This window comes from Labrus mixtus, chromosome 18, assembly GCF_963584025.1.
Source record: "Labrus mixtus chromosome 18, fLabMix1.1, whole genome shotgun sequence".
Classification (NCBI taxonomy): Eukaryota; Metazoa; Chordata; class Actinopteri; order Labriformes; family Labridae; genus Labrus; species Labrus mixtus.
The window spans coordinates 4,175,377-4,197,183 of NC_083629.1; the positions used below are offsets into that span (position 1 = coordinate 4,175,377).

At 42.3% G+C, this 21,807-nt stretch overlaps 1 protein-coding gene across 2 annotated transcripts; it reads right to left on the reverse strand.

Moving 5' to 3' along the window:
- Window positions 1-84: 84 nt before the first annotated feature.
- Window positions 85-20,950, reverse strand: nol10 (nucleolar protein 10). 2 transcript variants are annotated; one of them, XM_061062743.1, is made up of 21 exons: window positions 20,786-20,946; window positions 20,047-20,092; window positions 19,837-19,935; window positions 19,630-19,707; window positions 19,506-19,543; window positions 18,995-19,131; window positions 18,823-18,888; window positions 18,609-18,669; window positions 17,199-17,284; window positions 16,882-16,960; window positions 15,234-15,383; window positions 14,355-14,421; window positions 13,188-13,240; window positions 8,581-8,707; window positions 4,559-4,638; window positions 4,331-4,429; window positions 4,060-4,155; window positions 3,603-3,779; window positions 2,592-2,905; window positions 1,894-1,996; window positions 85-747 (listed from the first exon to the last, which is right to left on the reverse strand). In XM_061062743.1, the coding sequence occupies exons 1-21, from the start codon at window positions 20,849-20,851 to the stop codon at window positions 514-516; spliced, it is 2,256 nt and encodes a 751-aa protein (XP_060918726.1). In that variant the 5' UTR covers window positions 20,852-20,946; the 3' UTR covers window positions 85-513. The 2 variants fall into 2 exon arrangements, with proteins under 2 accessions (XP_060918726.1, XP_060918727.1); XM_061062744.1 differs by lacking the exons at window positions 85-747; window positions 1,894-1,996 and adding an exon at window positions 2,006-2,185 and having other exon boundaries at window positions 2,511-2,905; window positions 20,786-20,950.
- Between the last annotated feature and the right edge of the window lie 857 nt (window positions 20,951-21,807).

The window sequence follows — 21,807 nt, forward strand, 5'->3', positions numbered from 1 at the left end:
GGTACTAAAAGATTCGTTTGGACTATGGAACTTAATGACGATGGAGCATGTGATATGCAGGAATAAAAACCAGACACACACAAGTGTTGTACCAAATATAACATTTAGTTGTTAATCCAGCGTTGGTTTAACAATATGCAGTTACAACAAAGAGCATTAAAAAATACTATTTTACACACTTTCCTTCCATTCATTTACTACACAAGTAAAAAATGGTTAAACAGTTAATGTACTTTTGATGGGCTATTTCTCATTGTAAAGACACAGGTAGTCTTTTATCATATGCACTGAGTTTGCAGAGAGCAGCTGGACACAGCCCACCCAGAAGTGAGGGGCAGGCATGTCTGTACGGCACTTTCACTCTCTGCCACTGGTGACGGGCGTCTCCAGTTTGTCTCTGCAGCTTTGTTAGGCTTTTTTAAGACACCTGCAAGAGACGAGTCAATGAAAGACTCCATGAAACTTTGATGTGAGCTGAAGACTTTCAGTAAAGAGGATTCAGGTCTGCTCTCCTCAGTACCGGCCTCTCCCTCCTCCTCCTCTCCCTCCTCCTCCTCTCCCTCCCCCTCTCCCTCCTCCTCCTCCTCTCCCTCCTCCTACTCCCCCTCCTCCTCCTCTACCCCTGCCTCCGCCCCAGCCCCTTCCCCTTCCCCGGCTGCTGCTCAGATGTCCAGCCGAGCGCCTCAGCTTCTTCCTCTCCTCGTGGTGCTCCCGCTCCGCCTGCTGCTGCTTCTTCTGCTGCTCCGACTGCAGAGGGGGACGAAATGATGCATGTTAAATAATGTCTCTCTCACGGGGTGTCGCATACTGATACCATAATGTGAATTTACTGCAGAGTCAACATTGCAAAATGTTTGTAACTCAAATGCAAATGCACATTTTGCATCTTTTTTTTATTTGAATTATAAGTTATTCTCAAACATTTTGTATGTATGTAGGGGCGGCTGTGGCTCAGTTGGTAAAGTCTCTCAAGAGGAAGGTCAAGGGTTCGATCCCCGGCTCCTGCAGCCACATGTCCAATGTGTCCTTGAGCAAGACACATAACCCCGAATTGCTTCCGCTGCTTTGTCGGTGGCGTATGAATGTGTATGAATGTGTATAAATGGGATGAGTTACTTCTGATGGTCTCTTTCCACAGCAGCCTCTACCATCAGTGTGTGAATGTGTAGGTGTGACCTGCAGTGTAAAAGCACTTTGAGTAGTCACAAGACTAGAGAAGAACTAAACAAGCTCAAGTCCATTTAACATCCTTTTTGTATTTGTCTTTTTATCCTGTATGTTGTAGTGAGAATGAAACACTTTGTGTGTGATTATTGTTTGATTTTGTTCTTGTTGGGGATTTTCTGAATTCCCCTGTGATCCATCTCCTCTAATCATTGTACTGGCCCTTCACTTATTGTGATGTCTTTTCTTAAAATATCTTCAAACGTTTCACATCCCTACGATGTGTCTAACCTATGCTGAAAGTTACAACGTCATAAAATCGAATGACAGTATCAAAGTCGTGTTGTAAAAACTGTTTGGCTAAACAAACACAGAAAGGTCATTGATCCAAAACCTTTCTTATAGTAGACACATTAAACCTGCAGCAGACGTTATCTGAACTCCTTTGGAGTTTGTCCTTTATGAAAGGGGCCTTTTGTCTTTCACATTTGCAACAGTGAGACAGTGCCTGCATGGGATGTGATGTCATTTCTACAACACTCATTAAGTCTGTAAAACCTCCATGAAGTGGACGTTTCTTGCTTTTACCTTGAAGCACTTTTTAACAGATCTATAAACACAACGATGTCAAGCAGCTCCCTGCATGATTTCACTCATTTTTAAAACTCACTACCATAAATATTATTTGTGAGTAAAAAGAGAAAGATCGATGGAATGTAAACTATTTACCTTTTTCAGAGTGAAGGTCAGCTGTTTGCTGCCCACTGCAGTGTCGGCCATGTTGCTTGGTCCTGAGTTCTCCTCTAACTTCAGACGGTCCTCCAAAGACGCCCTGAAAGAAACCCCACACATGTTTCAGCAGTCAGGAAGTGGTGTTACTGTTTTCTTTCTGAACTCCAGTGTTTTTTCCTTTTTTTCATTTCACACACATCTTTATTCCTGAAGGCAACATGGAAACTAGATCTCAGATTTACAGCACAGCCGATTTCCACTGAATCAATTTCATGCTGTCATTTTTTAACTGCCTCTTAGCAGCTGTTTCCTGCCTGCTGCTTCCTCCTTCACAGTTTCAACCTTACATTTTACGAGAGCCAGAGCAAGCTGCAGTATCAACAGTGTCAAAAGAGAGCTCATAGGTTTTTATAACTCAAAGGCGCTAAAGGAGCCCTTAAATTGCAAAACTCTTTTAACACCATCCCTAACAATAGATCTGGATATATTTATATTTTATTCATCCTGCAGCAAGTTTCTCAATCAATCCACTAAGAAACAGCCATGACTAAAAGTTTCTTCCCTGACTGGACAGCTCAGTTTTTTCTCCTCATCATTTACACACCAAAAGTAACGTGGATTAGTTGAAGGAGTGCCCGGACAAAAGGCCAGCATTCCTCCAACACTTCTGTTTGATACATATCCAAAAGACGTACTTCTGTAGTTTCTGCTTGCGTGCCACGTCGTTAAAACTTCTGAACTCCTCCCCGGCTTTGATCTGATAAAACTGTGGCTGACTTGTCTTCTTGCCCTCTGCCAAGTTCAAGGTTTTCTCTCTTCTGTTCTGATCGCCCTCCAGCAGGACGGTGTCGCGGTCTCCGTCCTTCCTCTGCTGCCGACGGCGCTCCCAGCCCTCCTGTCGCATCAACCTGCGCTGCTCCCGCACCTCCTCCACCCAGCTCTTATCGTCGTCCGAGCTCTCCTCCTCAGAGCTGGCCCGTCCTTCGGGCTCTTCCTCGTCTTCCGCCACCTGGGAGGAGAGAACACAAAAACAAAAGTTACCAACTGATAAAATCTTTTATTACATCCTTCATCCTGAAAAGCCTCATTAATTACAGTCTGTGGAAACATGGCACGCCTGCAGAAATCGGCAGAAATAAAAAATACCAGATGATTGTGTCTGGAGGGTTTATGGAGCGTGCAAGTGTCACACTTATTTAAATATTTCCAAAACAAGAACTAAATGTGGAAAGCCACTAATTTATGCAATTCTGCATGCTTTCATATCTCCTCCTGAGGCTCATTTCTTCTCCTTCTCACGTGGAAGCAGCTCAAAGCTGGGCAGCTAATGTCTGATATCTTTCACACTCACACTTTCCCCTTGTGAACACCTGCACACTGTAAAGGTTTCCCAAAGTCTGTAGGTAACTTAAGAGAAGAATTAGAAGATATACTTTATCAATCCCACGAGAGGATATTCAATTTAACACACTGTTGTTGAACATGCTACACACACATAGGCTGAAACATACACACATTCACAAACAGGATCCTATGGACATGAACTTATGGAGAGATGTTAGAGTGAGTGAGCGCTCCTTGGTAGGGCTCAAGAAGTGAACTGGCACCTCCTCCAGATACTAGACTAATATCCAGACTTGGTCCGCAGCGGGACTTGTCCCCTACAGACTGAGCTACTGCTGTCCTTAAGCCGACTTTGTAGATACCTGTTCGGAATCAGCAGCCTGTTTAGCCAGCAGTCGCAGCTTCTTCTTCCTCTTCTGTCCGACCTTGGAGACGATGGGGTTGAGGAGGCGGAAGTCCTCGCTCTGCTCGTCCACCTGGTAGTCGGGGTTCTCGAACATCACCTTGAAGCGGTCGTCTCCCAGGATGGTCGGGAGAGCCTGCGGTTTGGAAATGTTGAGATGGGAAAGGGGAGAAGGCTGATGGTTCAGCATCACACTCACGAGGTTCTTTGTTTAATTTCAAGTAAATTAAAAATTCAACAGATTGTTTTAATAATCTGGAAGTTTCCCAATCTTATAAAGCACAGGAGACATGAATAAGCAGGACAGCACATGATGAGATTTTAAGGAAGATTCCCGTGAAGAAATCCTTTTCCTTAGAGTAAATTCACTAAGAGTCCATAAAGGCACAAGTCAAGACAGGACCAAGTTCTCCTACCTTGCCCTTCTTTTTCCTAGCTCCAGCCAGCTCCAGTTCGTCGTCACCCTCCTCCATCAGCTTCAGAGCCAGATCCTTGTTCACCTTGGGCAGCTTCTGTCTCAGTCAGAACACATTATGATTACTCACAAAAAAAGACAAAGGAGGTGCATTTGCTTATGAATAATACTTAATAATACTTCATTTCTACTTAAAACCAACAAAAAAATGGAGCCATTTGAACACATTTGAAACATGCAGACAGGAGAAAGACGTCACCACGACTCCTCACCTTAACCTGCACTCTCTGGGTCCTGGACTCCTCGATCTTCTGCCGGATCTTATCCTTGCGATACTCCTCGTATGCGAAAGGATTTGCCATAGTTTTGACCTAGTGACAAACCGAACAGCAACGATGCTGAATCAAACATTCCTCTTTGACAACATGACATGAGCTTAATTTGTTCTGTCGGTCTGAAATCAACAACTCAGCGTATTCATTGAGAGAGAGACGCCTCACCTTGTGGTAAAGTCTGATGTCCATGAAGAAGCCGTGCATGTAGCCTCTCAGGAGAGTCGATCCCACCAGGTGAGACAGACCTGGCAATCACAATCACAATCAGAAATACTTTATTAATCCCAGAGGGAAATTTGGTCGTTACAGTTGCTCCAAAATATAACATTATATTTCTACTGCTATACTGTATATAGCAGTAGAAATATAATAATAAAAACATTAATCAAATAGAATAGGAATATAAGTAAGGTTTCAATAATAGGTACTGTTTTCTTCAATATTGCACATGGTTATCATGGACATATTGTTCATTATTATTATATTGCAGTTTTAATAAATAATGAGTTATGGTGGAGGTTACAGTTTTCTTGTTTTGTTTTTTCCAGGCTGAAATAGTCCAGGGTCAGACAGAGTGTTTGTCACTCAAAGGGAGGAGTTATAAAGTTTGATGGCCACAGGCAGGAATGACCTCCTGTGGCGTTCTGTGGTGCATCGGGGGGGATCAGTCTGGCACTGAATGTGCTCCTGTGTCTGACCAGCACATCGTGGAGTGCGTGGTAGACATTGTCCAAGATGCAACGCAACTTAGTTAGCGTCCTCCTCTCTGACACCACCGTCAGAGAGTCCAACTCCACCCCAATAACGTCACTGGCCTTACGGATCAGTCTGTTGAGTCTGTTGGAGTCTGCTACTTTCAGCCTGCTGCCCCAGCACGCAACAGGTAGGGAGGTAGGTGCAGGTAGGGAACTGGTGAGTCAGAGGGGTGGTGAACAGGGGCCATGTCAAATCTATAAAAAAATAGATTCCGTTCGTTGGCCCTGTCCACACTGCCTTCAACTCCTCTACCGCTACTTGACCTGAAGCCTGTGATGGTCCTCATGCCACTCCAGACCTCCCTCATGTTGTTCTTCCTTCTGTAGGTGTCCGTGGCCTCCCTAATCTTCACTTTCAGGACCCCCTGTATAGTTCTCACCTCCTCTTGATTTCCATCTCTGAGGCCCTTTTCTTGGTGTTGAGGATGGCCTTGATGTCCTTTGTTATCCATGGCTTGTTGTTTGAATAACAAAGGACAGTCCTTGCTTGGACAGTGCAGTCCACACAGAACTTGATGTAATCTGTGATGCACCTCTCCATGGGGCTCGCAGAGTGCTTCCCAGTCAGTCACCTCAAAGCACCCCTGCAGTGTGATATAGGCCACCTCTGACCATCTCCTCATTTTCTTCTTGGGGGTGAGGTGAATCAAGTTGTGGTCTGACCTTCCAAGGGGGGGGGGGGGAGGAGCCGTATGCGTCCTTTACATTGACATACAGCAGGCCCAGGGTCCTCTCTCACCTGGTTGAGCAGCTGACATACAGGGTGAAGTTGGGTAGTGTCTTGGTCATGGTGACAATGATGAGGGCACTCGGGTGGTCCGTTTGGAGTCTGGCTACGACGGCGTGAATGACGTTACACACCGTCGGTTTCGCAGAGGGAGGGATGTAAACAGCCAGCAGAACAACGTGTGAGAGCTCCCTGGGCAAATAATATGGCCTGAGTCCCACGGCAAACAGTTCAATGTCCGGGCCACAAATACGTTCCTTAATCGTAATATGACCGGGATTACACCATCGCTTGTTAGTGAGAACGGCAAGCCCCCCGCCTTTCTTCTTACTGCTCCCGTTGACATCCCGGTCGGCCCGCACAGTCTGGAATCCGTTGAGGGAGACGTTGATGTCGGGAACATCCTGATGCAGCCATCAGGATACGTTTCAGTAAAACACATCAAGCTGTACTCCCGATACTCCCTCTGACTCCTTGTTAACGCCGTTAGCTCGTCCAGGGACCTCACGTTACCCATGATGAGAGTGGGGAGACAAGGCATAAAGCTCCTCTCCTTAAGTCTCTGGTGTCTCGTTCCTTCCTCCGCAGCTTCTTCCTTCCTCTGCATCCCCTGTGTGTTCTGTATCTCCAAATTTCTACCGGAATAACTATTGTTATAGTCGCTGTGCCGGCCGGCTTCAGCGCTAACAGGTGATCCCGACTGTAAACAATACGGGGTTGCTGCGTGACGGTGGTGGGGATGAATGAAGTTGTTTCCATATTGAAACAAAGTCCAGAACTCTCTCAAAAAGCACGAATACAGAGGGCACAGCTTAAAGAAGGAGCCAGTCAAAAAATAGAAACAATAAATAAATTAAAAAGACAGTAAAGTACTAGAAAGTAAGAAATGAACAAGAGCAACTGCAACAGGCAGCTTGTGCGGTCGGCGTATGCGCACATTTTTTGAGTTTTTCAAATATAACATAGACAAATATAACACACACAAAAAAAATCAGGATTGTTTCATGTATTTAAGGCAGAAACATCTGTAAGAAAATAGAGAATGTATCTGATCTCTGAGGACATTTTTAGATTTCATTGGATTGAAATGAAGTCTATACATTTATGATCCTCAGAGGATTACGCTCAACTGTTTGGATTTTCCTTCTAACTTTCTCTCTATCACCACCACAAAATGAAAATCTCTGATACCGGTACCTACTGAGTAATTCATTCATTCAACCTTTATTTTATACTGGGGAGATCGTTGAGGGACAAACCTTCATTTACAGTGACATCGAGTCATTACAGAATCAATTCAAACACAGCAAATCATTAAAAGAACAAGCAGACAGACGAATACAAGGCCCCTAAAATCCACTAACTGGGGGATGTCTGAGAAGCTGAGACAAGTAAAAGAGATAATTAAATACTAGAGAGTAAGAAAAAGTCTAAAGTTGACTAAAATAATTCAGCCAGAGCGACGGGACAGTGGACAGAGTGGGGAGAGAGAGAGAGAGAGAGAGAGAGAGAGAGAGAGAGAGAGAGAGAGAGAGAGAGAGAGAGAGAGAGAGAGAGAGAGAGAGACTGCTGTCAACTTGTTCTTTGCCCAATGACCTTCTGCTCACATTACCCTCAGTTATGTAACTGAGGGTCACATTTCGTTGGCCCTCAGTTACATAACTGAAGAAGTCACATTGTCAGGAAAATCCATACGAAGCACAGAGTAAAAAAAAAAATATATATAGTTATGTATTGATATTTGGCACCAGGGATTATATTTATTAATGTTGCATTGATATAAAGGCAGTTATTATCTTTATCGTTTTGCTGCCTGCTTCCACATAATTCTTTTGACTTCTCAGGGAGGAGTTTATCTTGCCCCTGGAGACCCCCCACCCCCCCCCCCCACCTGTGTGTCAGGGATAGTCTACCGCTGTCAGTTACGTGTCGAGTGAACAACCAGATCAGGAGGAATTCTAGGGGCAGTCCTCCTGCCCTGCTGAAAACAGACACAGAGTGTGGTCGGACATGTAGCTTTCAGGATTCATCAGAGAATACATTCGTCTTTAGAGAAACTGTACTTGGGGTTTGGTCAGTAACAAATGAGGGGAAAACACTAAAGAAGATAAACTCCACCCGGAGATAACTCGGTGAAAGGTGTGAATGGCAGCAGCAGCATGCAGCAGCAGAATGCACAGCTTGTGCTGAAAAAAATGTTGCTACGTCAATGCCTCAAAGAATGTGGAGCGGCTGCTCTTCCGCTTGTTACCCTGTACGCCCACCGAAACCCCCCCTCCTCTCCTTTTATTCCACAGCAGCCAACCGCCTTCCTGCTTCTTGTCATTTGATCTCTTAACTGCTGAGCCTGCATTCCAGTGTTCATTCAACCCTTCCAGTGTCCTCTCTCCGCACTCCCAGCCCCCCCTCACACTCTCTCCTTACCTAAAGCCTCTCAATCATTCCCCAGGCCTCTAGTTAAGCAGTCTAGCCAGCGTGCAAACCCACCAAGGCGGCAATGTGACTCACACTGATTCATAGTTTTGGGTGTAACTTTCTAGGCCGGGCTTAGATTTCCCTTTTTCTTTAACAGTTATCACTTTCAGCTTTTCTGCCTTCTAAACAAAAGAGCAACAATGACATGCTCCTTTCGGAGAGAAAGCTCTGTGATGTAACTTTGAGGGTTTGTTCTGTTTTAACGTGCGGTGGGTAAAACAGCGTCTTACCCAGATTTTCCAGGTCCTTGCGGGTGACAAACTTGTAGTCGTCGTACACAGTGCTCTCTGGGCTCTCCTCCAGCTCCTCTGTCAGGTTGTCGAGGAAGGAGCACCATCGAGGCGCAGGGCCCAGAGCCTGAATGTTTAAACACACACACACACACACACACACACACACACACACACACACACACACACACACACACACACACACACACACACACACACACACACACACACACACACACACACACACACACACACACACACACACACACACACACACACACACACACACACACACACACACACACACACACACACACACACACACACACACACACACACACACACACACACACACACACACACACACACACACACACACACACACACACACACACACACACACTACATTTAGTTCAGATTTAGACTGTTGAGTAAGTGCGAAACCTGACGTGTGTTTGTTGAAACAAATATAGACTTTCTTTTTAGGGCCGTGTTCCCATTCCAGGTGAAGGCTGTTTGATTTTCCTAATGGACCGCAGGATTCTGTTGATGTGTAACCAAACATGGAAAGCGGCTTGTCTTTGAAGAAATATCAGAGTGCACCTTTGACTTCAAGTGTAAATTGAAAGTGTAATATTTTCACCCTGTAAACCGTATCTCTGTCAATCTAACACACCGCTCCTTCCAGTTTCTTTCATCATCGTTAACAAACCAGCACGTTCTCTTATGTTCTTTTAAACTTCTTGTTTGGAGGGCCGACATATGAAAATGGAAGTTTTAAACAGAAAGTGAATTATTTTAATACGCACTAATTACATCAAACATTGACATTTTTTCAGCATACATGCCAACCAATAAGAGGCCATCACATTGTCTCTGGGAAATCATTCCAGCACAGCCACACTGTTCTTCTAACTCAAAGCTTGATCCAAAGGTAACTGGACTCAGTCGATGATCTGGAAGACGGTTCACCTCTCCTTCACTTCTGAACTAACTGTAGAAGCCTTTTGGAAGTGAAACGTCTTCCAGATCGTCGACTAAGTCCAGTTGTCTTTGGATCAAGCTTTGATTTACTTTGACCTGGATGACTGAGAACTTACACAGACAACCGTTTTCAAGCATTCATACGACTTAAAGACGAATCCATTAATCAAGAAAGTTAGTTGATCGAGAGTGTTTAAGGGCGCACGCACACACTAGGAAAAGTTGTCCTGTACTGTACTGTAAGCACGACCCCCTCGCCATTTCATCGCTGGCCTGCACTCACACTGCTCCAGGACTAACCGGGCCTGAGCACGGTTTACCTCTTGAACATAACTTTGCAATACAACACATGAACAGCTCTAAGTAATTATGAAGAGCACTTAGTCTACAAGACAGGTGGACTCGAGGAAAAAAATATGACAGCGACTTTACTGACTGTGTGTCTTTTATTTTGAGTCATGTTAGTCAGAAACAGCCAGAACACTCCGGGATGTGTCGATAAAGAAGGCTGTCCACGTTTTTGTACCCGCGTGCTTGTGCTGGTGCATGAACTGTACCGTGCCTAAGGACATCTCTTCCAAGCGTGCCAGGGCCAAAAGTGTACCATGCTTGTTAAAACGAACTGGACTTTAGGGGTGAAGCGTGCTTAGACACGGTACGGACTGCCTAGTGTTAGTGTGTCTGTCAAAACATCTAGCATGAGGCGTTATATAACAGTTTCAGAGATAAGTAACTCTAGTTTCAGGGTTAAAATTGGCACAGTCATGCACTTTTTTCGCTTTCAATTTCATGAACTTAAACACTAGAAATGACCCTCTATTAGGAGCCCAGGATGTCTTGTTGCTGTGGTATTGTCACAGGTATTGATAACGTTTCATATACCTAAGTTTAACATTCTGGTAATTTGACCACACTAGTATCTTGTGTTGTTTCTTGTTTGCTTTTATCTCGAGCTGTTTCTCAAAGTTCAAACCTCGTTTGTCTTTGCCTTGTCGTAGAATAGCAGCGCAGATCAAAGATCCTCTCACTCAGGGGTATCTCACTAGCTAACATTGTATCACTGGACTCTGTTCATTCCTTGTAGATAATGACATCACATGGAGTCCCACACTGAAGTGAAGGATACATGATAAAGCTTGGAGTCGTCCATGCAGAGATAATCATAGGTGTGTGACTGTGGAGCAGCTTCTGTAAGTGCCCACATGGAAGGAGTAGAAATGGCAAGGTCGCTAAAACAAGTCTGAACACTAAGTTTTTCTTAGAAGTCTGCTACCTGAAGTGTTAAAAAAAACAAAAAACATGTATAGTCTCCCTCAGGACAGGAGGTACTTTTAAAAAAAAGGCCAAACGTGCCCTTCAGATCATTTCAGACAGACTGCCTCTGAAATCTCCTCTCCCGACTTCATGCGGAACATTTACTAGGAAGCTGGCAGGAAAATTCCAGGTAAAAGTCAAGAGTGAAAGATTCTGCCTTTCTGCGTTCACACATGCAGCTCACCATTTCTCACATTTTCACACAAGTCTTGATTAAGTGTGAAAGCACTCATATGGTGAAAAGAAAGGACGGCTGTGGCTCAGTTGGTCTGAGACTTGTGTAAATCAGTGTACTTCTTGTGATGAAAGATACAACAGAAAACTCAAAGTACTTGGTCTTTTTCGATTCTCTGATTTTTAGAAATTTTCAAAATCCAAAACAAAAAACGGCAACCAGAATTTACATTTTTAGACACTTCAAATCCATTATTACCCCTTTACCTTTTCTGAAGATTATTTCCTTTTTAATAGGAGTATTTCCCAAACTTATTGCAGAGAGCGTCATGTCTCTCCTGTGGTAGAATAAACATCCTGATTCCTCCTATTATAATCTGCTTTGAAGGCCAACAGGCAGGTTCCACATGAAACAGGAAATGTACAAATCCCCCATGACAATAAGAAAGCTTTGTCATCTTTCTACATTAGGTTTCAAGTAAAACTTGAAATATTTAGTAAATGTAACATCATTGGAGACAATACTTGGACAATGTGAGGATGCAGCAGATGGTGTCTGTCTCGTATTAGAAAATTGTCTAATTACCAGCATAACGATAACTTTGGTTCTACATCCCTGTCTAAATAATGTATTCCCTTAACTATTCTTCCTTGTGCATCACAGGAGAGTCACAGTTCATGTGTGGAATTTACACAAAGCAAAGTGTAGTTTACTGTACACACTCAGAGACCTTCTCCAGAATGACTCGTGCTGCTTGATCATATCTGAGTCACAGGACAGAGTGGATAAAAAAAAAAAAAGCTTTATTCATTCTGCAGCGGCCTTGTGAGAAGCAGATTAATGCACACATGTCTACATGATGAACATAAGTCATCTGAATCACTCGGGCTGATTCTAAGCTCCAGACAGGAAAAACCCGACATCAAAGGACAAGTTTGGGACGATGGCAGACGGTTGAACACGTTGAAGTTCTAATGATGTTACATTTTCAAAACAGATGGATCGAGTGTCATTGTCCTTTGCATGTTTTCGACGGGGGATGGGAGTAGGGTTAGTCGTTTGCCCGGTGATGCAAACACTGTCTGGCAGATTGGGGGTAATGAAGTCAAACATTTTGGGCTTCACCAAGCAGCTTCTACAGGAATGAATAGGACCCCATGTGCACTAGTAGAAGGAAGGATGCGCTTGTTTCACACTTTTTTTTTTTTTTCAGTCTGATGGTGAAATGAAACTGTCACCTGACAAAGAACATTTAGTGGAAGCGTTGTGACTTGTTAAGCTTTTTGTGGCATCGAGTACGTTTGCAGCGTTGTTCACTTTTTCTTAATGTGTGCTTTTTTTTTTTTTTTTTTAAGATTTGTTTTTGGGCATTTTGTAGAGACAGGATATACTTTTGGAGAGAGAGAGAGAAATGGGAAAGGAGGGAAAGGAGCCATGGGTCAGATTCCAACCCGGGTCGCCCGCTTGGACTAATAGCCTCCGTACATGGGGTGCGCGCACTAACCACTACGTTACCGTCGTCCACTTAATGTGTTTTTTTAACCGCCCGTGTGATGCTCTCCTTCTCAAATATATGAATTTTTCACACAAGCCCGAAAATGTCCTGAAATGTTGTGGGTGGGCTACATGTGTGAACGCAGAGCAGGCAGGTTTTTGAACCTGGCTTCAACTGGAGCCTCAACTAAAATTCCTGCATGAAGTCAGGAACTGAGCGAGTCGGCAGGGGTGATGACTTTTATACCGAACGACCAGTGTGACCTTCACTCACATATTGAAGCAGCTTCATTCTCTCTTCTGCTCACTAGTATGAGCTTTTAACCCCGTTGGTAGACACTATGAATAAAACATTACAAGCAGCATCCGCCGCTTTGTCTGCCATCTTGGATTACTGCAGCGTCTTTCATCACATCATGTCTTGCCTCCTGATACACCCCACCCCCCCTTCCTCTCCCGTCCAAGAAGGAAAACTTCTCGCTGTGAGGGACACGTGTGAATAAGCGACTCAGGAAGATTTGAGGTGCAGGCTCTTTTCTTGTTTGTGCCGTTAGCCCAGCACCTGTTAAACAGGAAGTGCAGTGACCCGTCTGCTGCTGCATCCTGTTTGTGGAGAAAAATAATAAGCCTGTGCACTTACCGGGATGTAGAATGTGCTCATCTTTGGATCTTCATTGGCAGTGAAGAGCATACCTGTCAGACACACAGGATGCAGACAACACAATGTGAGGAAACAGATATTAATAGAGCTCATCTGTGGTGGAACAAAAGCTGAATTTAGTCCCATTAATATGTCTCTGAAGTGTTTAAAAAAAAAATAATTAACAATTTAAATAATTTTTCCCCATTTCTGATCAAACAGCGAGTTCAGTTAGCTAAAAAATATGAAGGCAAAACAACAAGTATATGAAGAGAAGAGATTAGATTCTTTTAAAAACCAAGAAATACTTGAAACCATTTCTCCAGAAACACACGGGACAAAGTGCAAAGGCAAACAGTGGCTGAACTCTGCTGTCAGGTGGCGCCACCTTGAGGTGAAACAGCTGTGTAAGAATTCAAAAAGATGAACACACCAAGGCACTTCTTTAAAAAGTGAAAAGCCTTTATCACATTGGCACAAACAGGGAACCACTATGCAATGGTTGTTACCCAGCTTTTTGATGAGTTGCCTTGTTTTTAAAATGTCTATGATGACATATCCAATTTAATAATTATTTGAAGGTTTGGGTTCACCACCAAAGAGCACCTTGGCTATACTTTGGTTGAACTTCTGAGCACTCCAGACTCTCGTTCTTTAGCTGTGTATGAATGCTGGACAACGTGTCAGGAAATGTTCAAGTTATTTTTGTATTTTAACGACAAAGTTTTGACATCTTTTGCAACAATAAACTCTGATTTCACTCATGTAGAAGTCAGATTTAGCTGCTGAGACACGTTTACTAAACTTCCAAATATCATTCCTCTTCTCCTCACTGGGACTTTTTCTTCTAAATACACTTCAAGTTTCCACATTGTATTCATTAGTCATTTGTATTCTGCAGATCAGTAGTTCTCTACTGGTCTAGCCTCAGGACCCCCCACAACAACTCCCTAATGAAAAATCACCACCCGAATTTCTGATACTTTTTAACCAATCAGTTTTGTTCAATCAAAAAAAAGGTGCCGCTTGGACCTCAGAGGGTACAAAAAGTGACAGAACAAAGACAAAAAAAAGAAACAAACATGTTTTAAAAGTGCTTAATAGACTTTTTGAAACAATCATTTTTCCAGGCAACACATTCGCGACCCACTGAGAAGTTGCTCTCACCTGAGTTGGGGTAGATGCAAACGTCATTGATGTTGGTCGGAGGCTGTATGGAGGAGAACACTTTGCCCTGTGGTGATGAGAGAGAGAACACAGGAGAGATGAACGCCAAATACTGCAATCCATTGTTTTCAGACTTAAAGGGAAATGAGGTTACTTTCTAAACTATGGCACTATTTTCTAATGTATTTTCTAATGTATGTTATAGTCAAACTAACAAATAGGCACATCACGTTTTTGTTCCTGATCACTTCAAGTGGCTGCCATGAAATATGTTGTAATGGATGTAATGTAAATTCATATAAATAATTGGCCTGGTATGGTACGCTACATCCACTGAAAGTTTCTTGTTTTTCTCTCTGACCCATCTAACGGATGAAGGCTGGAGTAGACCAGCAGCTCACATGCTGTAGGAGGTACATACTGTATACCGATTTGAAAACAGAGTGGAAAGGCTTTGAGGAGAACGATGAAAAAGATGTTCTGGTTATTAAAGGGATTTTATTTTTGGACATGTAGTGGGTTTATTTTTGTTTAGTTCCATGTTGTTCTCAGACACATGGATGAACCATTAGGGGCAAATACACACGGTGGCCGAAGTTGAATGGGTGAATTTTCTTTGCAGCCACTGCAGCTGAAGAAATCTACTGGAGTCTTTTTAAAAACTTTCTATATCTATGTTTTCATTTCAACCTGTCAAGATGTAAAAAAACATAGCCCAGTTAGAAGTACAGGGATGCACCTTGCAGTAACATTTCTTTACATTCACACAATGAACTACACATTTCCTTTAACCATGATCAGATGATGTTAGCATAAAGATGTGTGAACTGCTACTTTATCTAAATAAAAGCATGCCTTAACACAAAGCATACAACTTACAGTGTCTTTGTTCCAGATTTTTATGATCTTGGAGTCGGTGGACACGACCAGGTCCAGCTGGTCGTGGAAGTTGAGGGTTTTGATTGGCAGGTTGTAGAAATGATCTTTCACCAGCAGCGGCCGGTTGGAGCGCAAGTCATAGACCAGCACCTTTAAGACGAAGCAGAGGGTTGAATGCATCAGTTAGGAAACATTTACATTTATTTCAAGAAGAAGGAATGTACATAGTTACAGATATGGGATTATTTTATCACCCCCTTTGACACTTAAAACTAACAGCTGAGAGCTATGTTAACATAGAAAGATGATTTCAGAAGGAACCGCCTGCATCAGACCGTCTTAGTCAAAATGGTCTTTTTTAGATAAAAGTTCAACTTCCCACAGCATCACATCAGCACCTTCTTCTGCTCCACTTGCTTTTCATGAAGGTAGGTGATACTTTACCACAGTAAAGCAGATGTCGAGACAGAGCTGTACACTGGTGTGATAAAAGTTTTCTGACAGATAACTGAAGTGCTGCACGACAGATCTTACACAGCTTCTCCTTATCTGGCTCCACTAAGCCCAAAAAAATAAATCGCTCCCAGTCCTCACAAGACAACGGTTATGAGCGCTGTGAGGAAGTTTCCTGATCTAACCACGAGTGCTTTTAAACCAAAGGGAGTCTGCAGCATATTATCAATCACACTCCTGGTAAAGTCTACTGGCAGTGAATACAATAGATAATTCAAAGGGGTAAGTAGACTGAGTATCATAATACATAAGACAAGTGTAAGTGTAACCCTGCTTACACCTGGTATCAATGTGAGCTTTTTGTGTTTGGATCACAGGTGGACAGCCTCATCTCCAGGTGTGAACGGGAGATTACTCCAGCCACATTAGAAGGAGGTCTGAGACACAATAAGGACCGCCAAATTTAGTAACCAGTAACCAAAGACACAGAAGGTTAGCGGGTTATGTGCACGCCAACAAGGTCATTATTAATTGCAAAGGCAGATGAGCAAAACAAAAACGGCGTCTATAGAAAGATCATGGATTCTCGTGAGTGAATCAGAAACTTGCTTCCTTTATTTCTCTTCAGGCCGAAGAGTCAGTGCAGCGTCAACTGGACGACTTTTAACGCAAGCGGGGATCTATGAGGAGATGTTGGAGGAAACATGGCGTTTGTGGAAGCATTGCCCTATCAGAATAAAGCATTTGACGGAAAGAGTCCGACAAGCTGTCCGAAGAGAAAAGGTCGACTACTCCCTTTAAGAAGAACTGGACTACGTATTAGGAGACCGAACGTTTCAATGATATCAGAAAGAGGAAGAATAAATATAGATTAAATTAAAAACTTTGCTGGTTTCTCAGCAGCCGTGCACAGAACTGTTTCCACGACGATCGATTGGTCGTTGTGCTAAGCTTCATTTCTTATCTTTAACATGAACCTGCTCGTAATCTGGTACGGTGTGCAGCATGAGTTACCATAGCCATGTGTTCTAAGAAGTGAACCACCTGTTAGCCCTTCGAACTTGGTAACCTTGCTACCATGCCAACCAAAAGTGATTTTATGGAGCAGCAGATAGCCTTCTTGAACATACGGAGCATTTCCCCTTTACTTGTTTTGTTTACAAACCTCAACACCGAGTCAATGTTTTCTGCTCACCTGTCCTGTGCTGGTGCCGACGGCCATGGTGAGGGAGCCGTTAAACTTCAGAGCACTTATTGAGGGCAGACCTTGAACTCTGACAACACAAACACAAATTCTTAGTTAGAGGGTAAAAGACTAACGGGGACACATTAAAGATAAGATAAGATAATCCTTTATTTATCCCACAACGGGGAAATTTACAAAATAAATAACAGAAGCTTAGCTTAGTGTCAAATACTGATGGGCAGACATAGCCTTGTGTCTAAATGTGCACATTCAGCCTGGCGTCATCTGTAAGGGTTTTATTCTGAGTGTTACAGTGTGGTACCTACTCTGTTCCCTCAGTGAGGCTGCTCAGGGCGCAGTCCAGCGTGCCCACTCGGGTGCGGACACGAGGGTCCCAGCATTCGACCCGCCCCTGGTAATCACATGAAAAAAATAAATCAAGGAGAACGGAAGATTTGCTGACTTTTAAAAGTTTGACTTTTTAAATAACAGGAAATGACAACATCATTCTTATGGGGGGGGGGGGGGGGGGGCTTGAAGGTGACATATTATTCTCCTTTTCAACAAGCTTAAAGACGTCTTAGAGGCTCCCCAATACATGCCTGTGAAGTTTCTTGTTCTAAATCCACTCTGATGCTGTATTTGATCATGTCTATAAACCCCTCTATTTCAGCCCTTTGTGATGTCACAAAGAGAAAATCTCCAAACGACTTGTTTGAGCACACATTTTCTAAACAGTGGAGCAGGCAAAAGACAGAGAGGATGGACTTTTCTCATCACTGGGGGGTTTGTAGACAGACTAGGGACATATATTAGTGTTAGAAAAAATGCTCGACATGTGACCTCAAACTAAAGCGAAGGAAAAACTGAGTTATAATCCCCCTGAGTTATAAAACATGAGTTATTCTGGGTGAGCTCAAACGAATGTTAACACAAACGACCCAATTTTGACCTCGACCTTACCCCAATTTTTTTTCCTGCCAGCCCCTAGTGTAAATACCTGCGACATCGGGATGAGCCGATATGTGACAGCAGTAGACAATATTAAAGAAAATTCACTACGATGGAGGGGTTGATCAAAATTTAAATCACACGATGAAACTGGAATTTTAATGTCGGACTCCGACACTTTGTCTGCACTGTTGGATTTATGGATGTTTGGTCTTTTTTTACATTATGTCTTCCTCCTGAGACCCCCTCTGGTCCCCTCTGACAGGAGAAACTTCACACTATGAGACAGCTTTAGAAACTGTGTAGGGGACCTAAAGCCTGATAACATACTGTGAGGATTGTGTAGGGCTCTGTAGATAACAAACATAATAGATCTTGTACAGGACCTTCTGTTGGAGCAGCATTTTAGACAGATTCTATAAGTGTATTCAAGATTGTATTTAAAAAGTTACAAGTGTTAAAACTAACATATTTCACATCTTGATGTCAATTCTGATACATCAACTTGCACATCTTAAACTCCAAGTGCAGCCCCATAAACCTACATAATAAAACAAATATTTGTACTGCTTAAAAACATGACACTGACCAACAGATATATAGTCATACATTCTCCAGCACTGACCTGTGACTCCACCATGTTTTCATTCAAAAGGGATTTTAAGGTTAGTAAAGTATTCAAATATAAACAGCATGTGACAGCCTTGTACACAGACACAGTCAATGTTTCTCTCCGATTGTTGTGAACCGGTGCTTCATTTCACACAGCCGGCGGTGACACTGACCTCAGAGGTTCCTGTGGCGAACAAATGATGGACCGGGTTGATGTCGCACACATTGTTCTCCCTGAGTGAGAAATCAAGACGCAAAGAAAAGATCACAAACATCAGCTGAGAGGAAAAAACAAAGACATGACAGAATGCACCTCCCACCTGGTTCAATGTCGAGTAGAGCACTCACTATCATTGGACCATGTGACAAACACGTCGTGGTACTTACACAGCATCAGTCTGAAGGGAGTTTAGGAAACGTCCTTGTTCCAGATTCAGTCTGAACACCTCAGAACTAAAACCAAAAAACAGGAAAAGAGTCGTCCAACCAGGTCTTTTCTGATATAAAGACAGACCTAAAAACAGTGTCTTAACGTCTCAGGTTTCACTCGTGCTCTCACCTTGTCCCCACAAAGAAGAGGTCACAGGAAGGGTAGTGATAAGAGAAGTCCCGTCCGAACTTTGGGATCCGCGTTTTGTAGTAGTGTCCGTGCTGCGAGTGGAACTCTACGTATCGGTCACTGTGCAGAAACACCAACTGCACAGAACAAAACAGTTACTGAGTTGAAAAAGTACAAAAATGCTTAACATTTCAGGGAGTGACATATATGAAAAAGAGAATTGTACTTGTCTCATCAGAATATGCATAAAACAACTTCCTCCTCTGCTGAACAAACTACACACTAAAGACAAACAATGTAGGATGTTTTTAGATTGATATTGATTTTAAAAAGGAGGGGGAATCAATCAATTACTAATTTGGCAGATTATACAGTGACGGCTGAGAACATCATCCATCAATCAATCTCTATTTGTATAGTGAAGGTGTTATCTCGAGACACTTTACACATTGTTAATAAATGCTAATAAGGACTACACTCTGCTCAGCTGTGAAGGTGAATCCTGTCTTACCTTGGAGTAGTCATCAGAGAGGATGTCAAAAGCCACAACTTTGAGAGAAAGAAAGAAAATTCATTCAATTTAAACGTACATGACATGGATGATATATGAGAAGACGGTGTGTCTGCTGACTTACTCTCTGAATCCAGACATCGTTCAAACTTCAGGGACAGCTGGTAGGTGTCATAACAGCGAATCCTGGGTTTGTATGTGCCTTAAATGAATACAAAATAAAATATTATGTAAAAAAAAAAAAAAGTAAGGTACTTTTTAGACTGTGACTTGTATCTCTGTCATTTTAAGAAATGTTCTGAGAAACACTTTCCACAGAGCTTGTTTTTACCTGCTGCCAGGATGAACTGACCATCCCTTGACACTTTGATAGATGTGCACACTGTGGGCATCTCAAAGTCCTGGATGAGCTCGATCCTGCGCTGGATGTCTAGGAGTAAAAAGATAATAATAATAAAACACATTTTAAAGTTGGAATGAAAACAATAAATCAAAAACGAGGAACAGATCTGTCATGCTGAAATTAAAGCAGCCAACTCACCAACATCTTTCTTCTGTAGCTGTCTTTTCTTTCGATCTGACAGCCACTGGATTACAAAGGGTGATGTGATTAGGATTTTGAATGAAGATAACCAGTAAGTAAATAAGTAAGCAGGGCTTTGCAACAGCAATACTTTCACAACGTATACCTTTGACTCGTCTTACTCACTTCAAAACTTTATATGGTTCATCTATGCTAATAGAATAGAATAGAATTACTTTATTGATCCCAAACTGGGAAATTGTGGCGTTACAGCAGCAGGTTATCCAAACACAATATGAGTAAAAAACACAATGTTAGCAAATCTAAACACAATATAATATTAAATACAAAGTAAATAAGCACTAAAAATATAAAAACTAAGAATGTGAATATATACAACTAGGATTTAACCATTACTAGTCTTAAATAGGAAGATTAAATATTGAAGATTAAATGTAAATGTACAAAAACAGAGTTGTAAATGGACAGTATTGACATAAGTTAAAGTGCATGAGTGTAGAATACTAGTAACTAATAACTAACTAATAACTAATATTAGTTTATCATGAAACTTAGACAGATGACTCCCTCTATTCTGCTGTTTTAAATGAGAAGGATAACAAAGTGCTGCGTTACTGAATGACAGAATTAGAGTAATATCACGGTGAGCTGTCTTAGCTAGCTAGCTAGGTTGAAGCATTCACTGTAAAGCTTACAAAAATGTAACTGAGCGTCAGAAGAAAACTCTTCTTCTCACCTCCGGAAGAGACTTTCCATGGCTTAAATTATAAATCTTCACATCATTCACACTGGATATCTGCATCGTAGAAAGTGATGTGGACTCTGGTCACACATAACACTGTTTCTACACACACACCGGTGAGCTGAGCTGAACCCACGTTGTTGCTCCGGAGCAAAAACAGGAAGTGAAGGTGAGTTTTCCCTAATATGTCCGAGTAGAAACAACACCGCAAGAAAACGTTCCCCTCTCTCCAAAATGGTCCTGCAAATAAAATATAATCAACAACATAACTGAAAAATAATCTCCTTATCATGTACCCTCGTTTAATAAAAGTTCGAGGTTTTACTGTACAATGACGAACTGAGGTAGCTTCCGCCAAATGAGCTGAATCAGCTAACTAAGTAACTAACTAATTGACAGTATGCTCTTAAACTTTAGGCTTACATTAGCTAAGCTTTTCACCTTTTTAACATTTAAGACACATTTCAGTGCTTTTTGTTTGTGACAAATGTCTCACAGTGAGATATATTTAGTTTTCATGGACAAAACTGCCCAAAATGCAGGAAATACAGATAAAAACAACATAAACTTAGCTAATTAGCTTCAAACCAGCATCAGACCAGCATAGACCAGCATTAAACCAGCATCAGACCAGCATAAGCCAGCAAAGACCAGCATGAAAATAATGCTGGTCTATGCTGTTTTTTTCAGCAGGGTCAAGCGTAGTTCTATTAGGCTAAGTTTTATACACAACATATTACATACTGTTTTGAGGAGGCTACCAGCTTAGTTTTTAGGCATAATTCCCTTGTTTTAATTCATTTATGACTAAATGTAAATGAGATGAGAGAAATGAGATTCAATTTTATTGTGTAATGACAATAAAGTTGAATCTCATCTCTCTCTTTTCTCGCCTGTGTTGAGTGTGATAGTGGTGGAGCAGGTGTGTCCTGACCTAACATACTGGGGTCTGTTGGTCAGAAAGTCCATTATCCAGTGACGGAGGGACGTGTTGAAGCCCAGGTCTCCGAGGTTTA